This window comes from Myotis myotis, unplaced genomic scaffold (assembly GCF_014108235.1).
Source record: "Myotis myotis isolate mMyoMyo1 unplaced genomic scaffold, mMyoMyo1.p scaffold_m19_p_18, whole genome shotgun sequence".
Taxonomy (NCBI): Eukaryota; Metazoa; Chordata; class Mammalia; order Chiroptera; family Vespertilionidae; genus Myotis; species Myotis myotis.
In genome coordinates, this window is record NW_023416322.1 from 5,174,144 (window position 1) to 5,184,547 (window position 10,404).

A 10,404-nucleotide genomic window follows, 5' to 3' on the forward strand; every position below is an offset into this window, starting at 1 on the left:
CGCTCCTGCTGCGGCCGCTGGGTTAGGGTCAGAACAGCCCCGACAGGCACACGCTCCGGTCGATCCAGGGCTCCGGGACTAAGTAAATCTATGGAAGTAGGAGCCAGCGCCGGATCCCAGGGCCCTACAGGATCCAGACCGGTGCCGCCAGAGCACAGCAGCAGCCGGGTAACCCTTCAAACCCACACCTCGCCCACCCCTTTCCCTTCCAAGTCACCACGTCTGCAGGCAAGGCACCCCTTGGGGTCGGCGGAGGGGAGACCTGGGCCGGATTAGGAGTGAGATGAAAGGCTCAGAGTTGCCCACCTCGGCGGCAGCCAAGGTCCGAGTGCGAGTGGCCATTGTGCTGTTTGTTTCTTCCGCTGGAGGGAACCTGGCGGTGCTGCGGGGACACGGCTGCCACCCGGTCAGCTCCGCCCGTCAGGTACGGGCCCATTTGCCCAGTTAGCAGCTCTAGATTTACTGGTCGCTTTTGTGGTTATGCTCCAGATGCCACCTGGCCTATCACTGCTCAATGGCTGGCCAGGGACATCGCATACGGACACTCATTCCCGAAGCTAATGGCCATGTAGGCTACAGCTTTCTTGCCTGTGGCCATTGGGCTGGACCGCCACCCGCTCAGCTGTAAGGGCACTTCTGGGGGCAGCCTATGGACGTGTCTTCTGCTCGCCTTGCCCCCGACTCACTTGTCTGGACTCAGGGCTAGACTGGACAGGAATTTGGGTACGTAAGGTGAGCCTTCAGCGTCACGTCATGTGGTTGGTGGTGGTCAGCCATCAATCCTCAGGGGGCAGTGTCTGATATTCGCACGCTAAGATCATTGCATGCTAATTGGCATCTCTGTTCTTAAAAGCAATACCCTTTTATCCGCGCCTCTTCCTTCAGCTTTAACTACACTTAGTTTCCCCATTTGTATCTCCCGTTCCCACCTTGCTTCAGGAGATCGCTGCAGAAACTCTAGGGCAGGAGGAAACGTATATGGGAGGGTCTGTTAAGAAAAGAGAGAAGCCGGGGTTTTGGCTAAACCTTTGTGGTGCCATGTTTTCTCATATGTGGAATCTAATCAACAAAATAGACTGATGAACGGAGTGGATCCAGAGACATGGAAGCATGGAACAGAGTGCGGAATCTCAGAGGAAAGGTGCGAGAGGGTGGGAGGTAATCAACCAAAGACCTTGTATGCAAATGTGCACAACCCCTGGTCACAGACAGTGGAGAGGTGAGGGCCTGGGGCAGGGGTAGATGGGGGGGAGGGGGGGCATATGCAATACTTTCAACAATAAAGATTTAAAAAAACCACTTTGTGGTACATCCATCAATTAAAAAAATAACGTGCATCATCTTCAGGTCCATCTAAATGCTCTAGCACAGCAGTCGCCAACTGGTGGCCCATGAGGTCTGAAAGGTTGGCGACTGCTGGTTTAAGGAAACCTTTGGAGCAGCTGTTGCCAACTGGTGGTCCATGAGGTCCGAAAGGTTGGTGACCGCTGCTCTAGCAAGGATAGAGCAATGAAGTCCTGCCTTCAAGAAATTTATAGACTAGCGCAGGAGACAAATTAATATAATACAGTGTACAGTCAAATGTTATGCTAAAGGTAAGCATAAAGCCCTACCAGCAGTTCTCAACCTGTGGGTCGTGAACAATGAAAATACACCCTGCATATCAGATATTTACATTACAATTCATAACAGTAGCAAAATTACAGTTATGAAGTAGCAACGAACATAATTTTATGGTTGGGGGTCACCACATGAGGAACTGTATTAAAGGGTGGCGGCATTAGGAAGGTTGAGAACCACTGCTAGCCAGTTTGGCTCAGTGGACAGAGCGTCAACCTGCAGACTGAGGGTTCCAGATTCAATGCATTAGAGTCAAAGATTTCATCCTTAAAGCCTCAAATATTAAAAATATAACTACCAAAAAAGAAAAATTTTCACTGCCAAAAGTCTGACTATAGTTTATAAACATATACATATATATGCATATATGTATACATATATAAAATCTTCCAATAGTATGTTGCAAGTAGGACCTTTTTTTTTTTAATACATTTTATTTTTTTAAATATATTTTTTTTTATTGATTTTTTAGAGAGGAAGGGAGAGGGATAGAGAGTTAGAAACATCAATCAGTTGCCTCCTGCACACTCCCTACTGGGTATGAGCCCACAACCAAGGCACACACCCTTGACCGGAATCGAACCTGGGACCCTTGAGTCCGCAGGCTGATGCTCTATCCATTGTGCCAAACCAGTTAGGGCAATTTTATTAATTTTTTACAGAGAGGAAGGGAGAGGGATAGAGTTAGAAACATCGATGAGAGAGAAACATCGATCAGCTGCCTCCTGCACACCCCCCCCCCCGCCCCCCCCCCCCCCCCCCCCGGGATGTGGCCGAAACCAAGGTACATGCCCCGACTGGAATTGAACCCGGGACCTTTCAGTCCGCAGGCTGACACTCCATCCACTGAGCCAAACCGGTCAGGGCAGTAGAACCTTCTTAAACCCAAGATTTAAAAAGAACTTGTTGCCTCCATGTAAAAGGAATTACAGTTGGGTTTGTTCATATGAAGTAAATTCTAGGTGTGGACTTGGGGGTTAGAAGCCTGTTTTTGTTGCACTGTTTGCTTGTTTCGTTTTGCTTTTCTTCCTGAGTCTAGGGGCTCTACCACTACTAGCTATATGACTTTGGCTAAATCATTTGAAACCCATGAGCCACAAGATGAATTTCATAATTTCTTACAGCCTGACCTGATTAATAGTTGCAATCTCCATTTGCTTCAATGGCAAACTGGTGGTAACATGATGCATGTGCAAAAAGTGAGATATTTTTGGTTCCAAAATAGTCTGCTCTTGTGTAACTCTGCACAACATATTCTGTATGTTGTATTTAAAATACCAGTGTTAAAAATGTTTAAAACAGCCGAGACCGGTTTGGCTCAGTGGATAGAGCGTCGGCCTGCGGACTGAAAGGTCCCAGGTTCGATTCCGGTCAAGGGCATGTACCTGGGTTGCGGGCACATCCCCAGTAGGAGATGTGCAGGAGGCGGCTGATCGATGTTTCTCTCCCATTGATGTTTCTAACTCTCTATCTCTCTCCCTTCCTCTCTGTAAAAAATCAATAAAATATATTTAAAAAAAAAATATTTAAAACAAATTTTTTATTATTGATTTGAGAAGAGAGGAAACATCAATTTTGTTATTCCACTTATTTATGCATTCATTGGTTGACACCTGCAGGTGCCCTGACTGGTGACTGAACCCGCAATCCTGGTGTGCGTATTGGGATGACGCTCTAACCAACTGAGCTACCCAGCCAGGGGGGAAAAACACCACTTAAAAAAAAATGTGGTGGTAGTGCGATGGACTATGCAGGTAGTTAGAAATTAGTCTGTAACCTAAAGTTCCCAAGTATCAATAGTTAAAAGGAAGGTTATAGGTAAACTGCATATCAAGTAGGGAGAGGAGGCAGAAGTAAGACTATGGATCAAATGGAAGTCCAGGAGCCTGACCTTTTTTTCAGCCACTTCTCACAGTGTCAAGTATTTCTAGGCACAGTGCAAAGAAAAACACCCCAGAACTCCAAACCCCCAGAATTACATGGACTCAAGATGGGGCAAGAGGAGAGACCAATGTTCGACTAGCTCAGCGTTAGTCAATGTCCAAGCAGTTCATACCATTGTATGTCTACGGCTGATACCATCTACCTTTCCTAAAAGCCCCTCCACCTGCTGAAATCAATTTTCCAAATGCCTCATATTTAGGAATCTGATACCTACAAAGCTTGCCTTTTACCAAATGAATAGTGTGACTCAAATCTACCTTACCTGAACCAAGGTACTAACTTACTTGAAGCTCAAACCTGAAGAATACTCTTTACTGATTCAAACCAAAAACTCAGCAATTTACCAAAAAGGGGCAAGGGCAGCCAAGAGCATTTGGAAAATGTTAAATTTTATTATTTAACATTGTTTCACTATTATAGTTACTGTACAAAAGTCTATTACTAAAGGTCACTTCAGAGTGGTTGCACAATGGCCTGAAATTTTAGCCACACCCATTTTACACAAGCTTTTTCCCCACAGAATTAATCAGACACATCAGGAAAATCATTTCAGCTAAAAATGTTGGTGAGGTGGTAGAGAGGTCCTTTTATAAAGTGCAATATTTAGCATAGTAATTAAAAAAAAAGAGAGACAGGATTCTTTAAGTCCCAGGATTTAACAAACTTAATGGTTAGCTCCATAGCCTAAGGCAGTGATGGCGAACCTTTTGAGCTCGGTGGGTCAGCATTTTGAAAAACGCTAACTTAACTCTGGTGCCGGGTCACATATAGAAATTTGTTGATATTTATTTTATATATTTAAATGCCATTTAACAAAGAAAAATCTAAGGGGGGGGGGGATGAGGACACATTTGTAATACCTTAACTAATAAAAATAAAAAATAAAAAAATAAGAAAAATCAACCAAAAAAATGAGTTCGCCATCACTGGCCTAAGGGGACCCAGGGATTTTCAAGATACATTTCTAACCTTTTAAATATTGGCACCATGGATGAACCATCAACTCAGCACTGTAGTGTTCTGCATAGATTCAAGTGTGACAATGGTGGGCAGGTTGGGGGAGGTGGAAGGGGACCAGTTCTAATGGTCCTCAGCCCCACTTCAGCTGTTGCTATTCCATACCATCCACCAAGCTGGCCCAGGCCCCTTCACTCTGTGTTACCAAAGGCAGCTTCAAGGCTCAATGGCAAGGGAGTACCTATAACCTCTTCTTCTGCTGCCCATTCTGTGCCACTGACTGCCATGACCACCTGCTATCACCCAGACAAGGAAAGTGAGACCTCAATCCCCAGGCTCTCATGCATATCCTCAAACAACTGCCTCTGGTCTCATTTACCTGATAGCTACTTATCAAGCCAAAAGTGAGATTCTAACTGTATTTCTAGTACCTGATGCTGCAGATAATTTCCTTGAAGGCCTCCAATTCTAACCAACCTCTAGCCATCATCTGAACTTGAGTTAGGTGGACAAGGATTAAGGAGAAACGTGATCACTATTCTCCTTTACACTTGGGACACCATGATGTCTTAAAGTAGACTTAGTAGCTTCACACAGCACAACACCTCAAGCAAACCTTGCCCACCAGTGTGGCTCAGTGGTTGCGTGTCGACCTATGAACCAGGTCACAGTTTAATTCCCGGTCAGGGCACAAGCCTGGGTTGCAGCCTCTATCTCCAGTAGGGGGTGTGTAGGAGGCAGCCGATCAATGTTTTCCTCGCTCTCCCTCTCCCTTTCTCTCTGAAATCAATAAAAATAGGAAATAATAATAAAAAAAACCCCACCCAAACTTTTCTCCAGCATGTCTGTCATAATCCATGGGGGAAAGGAGCACACAGTCCCAAGTTTCAAAGAAGAGGGTTGGCGCATTCTCTTCCTTGTAGGGGAGAGCGCCACCTCACTGCCCACCCATCAACTCACCCTGTACCCAGGTCGGAGCTGAGTGGTTCTGAACGGCACTGTGTTTTCTAAATCCCAAACCGACCAGCGAATTGGCCCTCCGCCGCTCCTCAGACAATCACCCCGTGTCTGTGCACCTGTGACCAGCCCTGCTGACTCTGCTGACCTCTGTCCTCTGCCGGACACACTACTCGCTGGTTCTCTCCCACGATGCTAACTGGAGTTCCTCCCAGCCTCCTCCTCTTCTCTTCGGCCTCATCAGTGCTCCTCTGGGTCATCTCCAAGGGGCCTTCACCCTTGGCTGCCAAAGTGGGCACCAAGAACTGTGTATAGACTCCTTTAGGGAAAGAGAGTCTGGGAGAATGCCCCACAGGAGATTTAAGCCCTTCAGCAGCTGGAGGTACAAACAAATGTAGCAGTACAGGCAGGAGAAACAAAGAAAACATTCCCGTAACACCCATTTGCTCAGGACAGAGTATACAGGAACAGAATAATTATTCGTTAATATCCTGAAAACATCTCACTCCTACCCCTGCTCTTAGCTCCCAAGACAATGAAATACCTTGAGCAGTGTTTCTACTTTGACTCGTTGGGACTGGGACTATGTCTCATGTAGAAACTCACTGAATTCAGGTCCTGGGAGAAGTGCCTTCAGTGTCCCACACTGCCTACGGTAAAGAGCACTGCAGAGCTTGCAAGGTTAGAGCAAGAAAATAATTTTAAATGTAGAAAACAAAAATGGGACATTTATTTATAACGCAACCCCCCCACCCCCCCAAGTTCCAAAACACTAAGAGGGTAAAGGATTAAATATAAACAGCAAGTTCCACCCGGGCCCCACTTCTCCAAGGCTGTGTGGTCACATGGAATCTCTGCAGGGAACACCTGGCCAGCAGAGGACCTGTCAGCGTCGCCTCCGGTCTGGACTCCTGCTGCGCCGCCGGCCACCCCTAGGAAAAGGGAAAGGAAGGGTGTTGTTGGGGGTGATGGGGGGGGGGGGGGAGGTCCGTCAGAGGGACCTGCAATGTCCTTTCTCTGTTTCGCTCATATTCCCTTCACCAAGGCAGTGTCTGCCCCTCCACCTTACCTCCTCTTGCCCTTGGGTGGACCCCGAACAAAACACCAGTCCACGCTGATCGGCTGTCCCATCAGATCCTGGCCGTTGAGTCCCTCCATCGCAGCCTGGGCCTCCTTGTATGTTTCATACTCAACCAGAGTATACCCCTAGGGCAAGCGAAAGACGGCGATCAAAACCCTGTCCCACCAAGCCCTGTCCTATCAACTGTAAACAACGTGCATCACACATCCCTGCTGTACACCCCACAGGTTCCTCGGCTCCTGTCTCCGCTGCGTCCAACAAACTCCATTTCCAATGTCATTTGATTTCAACTTTGCTCCTGGCCGACCAGCGCGACGGGGGATATCTGCCCCTGCTCAGGGTGATGGGGGGAGGCAAGGAGTGTAACTCAGTACCTTCAGGTACCCCGTGCGCCTGTCCAGGTTGAGGTGGATGTTTTTAATTTCCCCATACTCTGCGAATTTGTCATGGATGTCTTCCTCCGTGGCTTCCTCGTGGACCCCGGTGACAAAGAGAATCCAGCCTTCAACAGCTGCGGGAGGGGAAGGGAGGGCGGTGAGCACAGGGAGAAAGGCTTACAGTGGTTCTCAACCTTCTGGCCCTTTAAATACAGTTCCTCATGTTGTGACCCAACCATAAAATTATTCTCGTTGCTACTTCATCACTGTAATGCTGCTGTGATGAATCGTCATGTAAATATCTGATATGCAGGATGGTCTTAGGCGACCCCTGTGAAAGGGTCGTCCGACCGCCAAAGGGGTCGCGACCCACAGGTTGAGAACCGCTGCAAGAGGACCTCGGCCCTTTCCCGCGGGTTTGCCTCCACGTCCCCCAGCTCCCTGCAGACACGCCGCCCACAGGTCCGCTACTCACAGCGCTGCGGGCCCGGCTCGTCGCCATCCTGCTCCACGCTGTCGTAATCCTCCCGCATCCGCGCTCGAGAGCCCTCTTCTAGGGAACACACCCGAGATCACCGGAAGGCCCCCCTTTCCCACTGTCCCCCAGGACCCCATTTTCTTCACACTCACCGGAGCCAAAGCCGCGGCCCTTCCGCTTCTTCGCCTTTTCTTTCAGTTTGTGGATGCTCTCTGGAACCCCAAAAGTGAAAGAATAAGTGCCAAAGGTAACATGTAGAACAGCCTCTTTCCCCAGACATTATGAGCGCGGACCCCACCACCCCCTGTCCCTTCTAGCCCCGCCCCACGCCGCCACCGGGGGCGGGGTCTGCAGGCCCGGCAGCCCGTTGCCCCGCTCCCGCCTCCCCGCCGGGAGGAAGGGGGACGGTTGCCCTATTACGTCCTTCCTTCGCACCTTCCCCGCTTCCCGCAGCCGCCTCCACTGTCCTCACCGTCCCCATCCTCATCCATGGCGAAATCCTCGCCGCCGGCCTCGTGAAGATCCAGCACGTCCGCCATCTTGCCTCCCTGTAACCCGCGTCCGTGCCGCTCAGGATCTAAGCGCTCAGGCTTTAAGCGCCCCCGGGAAGCTGTCGCGGAGGGGAAAGGTCACCAGTCCAGCTGACCAATCAAAAGCTTTCTCTAAGTCCCGCCCTAGACGCGGTGTAAATACGCACGTGGGGGCGGGCCTAGTCCGGGAAGAGCCGGAAGTGCCCATGTCGCCATCTTGAGCAGGTCGGAAGCCGGAAGTGCTCCTGTCTCGAGCAGGTCGCGAGCTGAATGCCGCCCCTGGGCGGGGACGCGCCGGCCGCGAATCAATGGCTTCCTCTTATCCGCGGCCACGGAGGAGAAAAGCTGCTGGCCGGGGAGCCCAGCGTGATTTCTGTAGTGGAGGGTTGCCTTCTCTCACTCATACTAGAAAATGGAAGTTGAAAGTTTTTTTCTTTCAAAACTTCCAGGCCTTTGCCCTGTTCCGAGGAGCAGCCGGATCTGTGATGTGAGCATTAAAAAGAAAAAAGTTCGGTCTGCAACGCTGGCTCGCACTGGGCACGAATTTCTCTCTTCAAGAAACTAACAGACCTGGTTGTGCAGCTCTTTTGGTGAGACAGATACCAACCTTTTTTCTTTTTAAGGCGAATCCCCAACGTTCCCCACCACCTCGGGGAATTAATAAAAGATCACGGCTTTAAACAAAATAGGGGCTTTAGCTTCTTGGGGGATATGGCGGGTTTTTCGCTTTTAACAACCTAGGAGTTGAGCCCAGCTGGTGCCGCTCGGTGGTTGAGCGTCAACCCATGAACCATGAGGTCAGGGTTGGATTCAGGGGCCGGCACCTGCCTAGTTGCAGCTCCAGCCCCAGTAGGAGGCAGCCGATCAATGATTCTCTCTCATCATAAATGTTTCTATCTCTCTCTCCCTCTCCCCACCTCTCTCTCTCAAATCAATTTAAAAACAACAACGACAACAAAAAGCTAGGAGTTGAGATCTGGACGGGTAGCTCAGTTGATTAACCCCATATGCCAAGGTTGCGGGTTCATCCGGGCCTGGGCACATACAAGAATTAACCAATGAATGCAGAAATAAGTGGAACAACAAGTCGGTTGTTTCTCTGTCTCAAATCAGTATCTTTTTAAAAATGCCTTTAACTAAAACAAACAAAAAAACCTCGGAGTGAGACAAAACCCATATTGTCCCCAAATCCTGGAATCTCGATGTAGGCCTTAAACAATAGTGGACTGAAGATTCACTTATTAATTTTTTTCTTATTTTTTAGTCAAACAATTTTGAATGCTTATCTGTGTCTAATACTAGAGGTGATGCTGGCAATACAAGGAAAACTAATTATATCATCAACAATCACTTTATAATTCCAGATAGAAGTGGTAATTGCTATCACAAAGTGGAACAGGGGTAGGCGAGTCCACGTAAGAGAGGACATCTGTTTGAACTCAGCCGTTTCGACCTCACAATGCCAGTTTTTAGGGAAGATACAAGAGATCTGTTTGACTTCACCTCTCTCCATGGGATTCTTCAGTGGCTTCCAGATGCCTCATAGGCCAAAGCAAACAAAGACAGAACTGCTTCTCACATGTCCCAGGAAGAGAATCACAGTCATTAAGGATTCTAGAAAGAAACGCGACAGCAGCGTGGAGGGTGTCAGGAGTGAAGGCAGAGCCTGGCTGGGTAGCTCAGTTGGTTGGAGTGTTGTCTTGATCTGGGGCCTCAGAGAGGCGCATGTATGGAAAATGGGTTTATTTTGAATATATGAGTTCAAAGAACTTGTGTCATATTCAGGTGGTGATGTCAACATATGGAAATCCTATCTAATAAAAGATAAAAAGGCTAATTAACCATACCTCCGCTACGCTTCCCATTGGCTAATCAGGGCGATATGCTAATTAACTGCCAACAAAGATGGCAGCCGGCAGCCACTCAGCTGAAGCAAGCAGGAGGCTTGCTTGCTCCAGTGATTGAGGAAGCCAAGGTTAGCCACCTGCTGCGGCCTGGCTCTGAGCCTGAAAGCAACAATATTTCAATTATAGAAGCTAAACAAACCCCAGATACCTGCTTTCAGCTGGCAGCCATGGCCTCAGAGCTGGGAGCGCCAGTGACGGCAACAATGTTTCAATTATAGAAGGTAAATAAATCCCAGAATAAAAAAAAAGAAAAAAAGGAGAGGCTGGGAGCTTCAGTTGCCCGCCAGCCTGAAAACGGCCCTCAGCCCCTCACCCAGGCTGGCCAGGCACCCCAGCGGGACCCCCACCCTGATCTGGGACACCCTTCAGGGCAAACCAGCCGGCCCCCACCCGTGCACCAGGCCTCTATCCTATATAGTAAAAGGGTAATATGCAAACTGACCCTAACAGCAGAAAGACTGGGAATGACTGGTCCCTATGACACACACTGACCACCAGGGGGCAGATGCTCAATGCAGGAGCTACCCTCTGGTGGTCAGTGCACTCTCACATG

General features: G+C 48.8%; 1 protein-coding gene across 3 annotated transcripts; it reads right to left on the reverse strand.

Annotated features, from left to right (window-relative positions):
• Positions 1-4,372: 4,372 nt before the first annotated feature.
• Positions 4,373-8,047, reverse strand: RBM8A (RNA binding motif protein 8A). 3 transcript variants are annotated; one of them, XM_036344060.1, is made up of 6 exons: positions 7,887-8,047; positions 7,567-7,626; positions 7,412-7,486; positions 6,934-7,070; positions 6,548-6,684; positions 4,373-6,410 (listed from the first exon to the last, which is right to left on the reverse strand). In XM_036344060.1, exons 1-6 carry the CDS (start codon positions 7,951-7,953, stop codon positions 6,365-6,367), a joined length of 522 nt encoding a protein of 173 aa, XP_036199953.1. In that variant the 5' UTR covers positions 7,954-8,047; the 3' UTR covers positions 4,373-6,364. The 3 variants fall into 3 exon arrangements, with proteins under 3 accessions (XP_036199953.1, XP_036199952.1, XP_036199954.1); XM_036344059.1 differs by having other exon boundaries at positions 7,412-7,489; XM_036344061.1 differs by lacking the exon at positions 7,412-7,486.
• Between the last annotated feature and the right edge of the window lie 2,357 nt (positions 8,048-10,404).

Excerpts from the sequence above, each read along its gene's own strand:
- RBM8A (XM_036344059.1), bottom strand. The coding sequence starts at position 7,953 with ATGGCGGACGTGCTGGATCTTCACGAGGCCGGCGGCGAGGATTTCGCC. Across the intron at positions 7,627-7,886 it reads CATGGATGAGGATGGGGACG|AGAGCATCCACAAACTGAAA; the intron begins GTGAGGACAGTG and ends TTGGGGTTCCAG. Across the intron at positions 6,411-6,547 it reads CCACCCAAGGGCAAGAGGAG|GGGTGGCCGGCGGCGCAGCA; the intron begins GTAAGGTGGAGG and ends CCCTTTTCCTAG.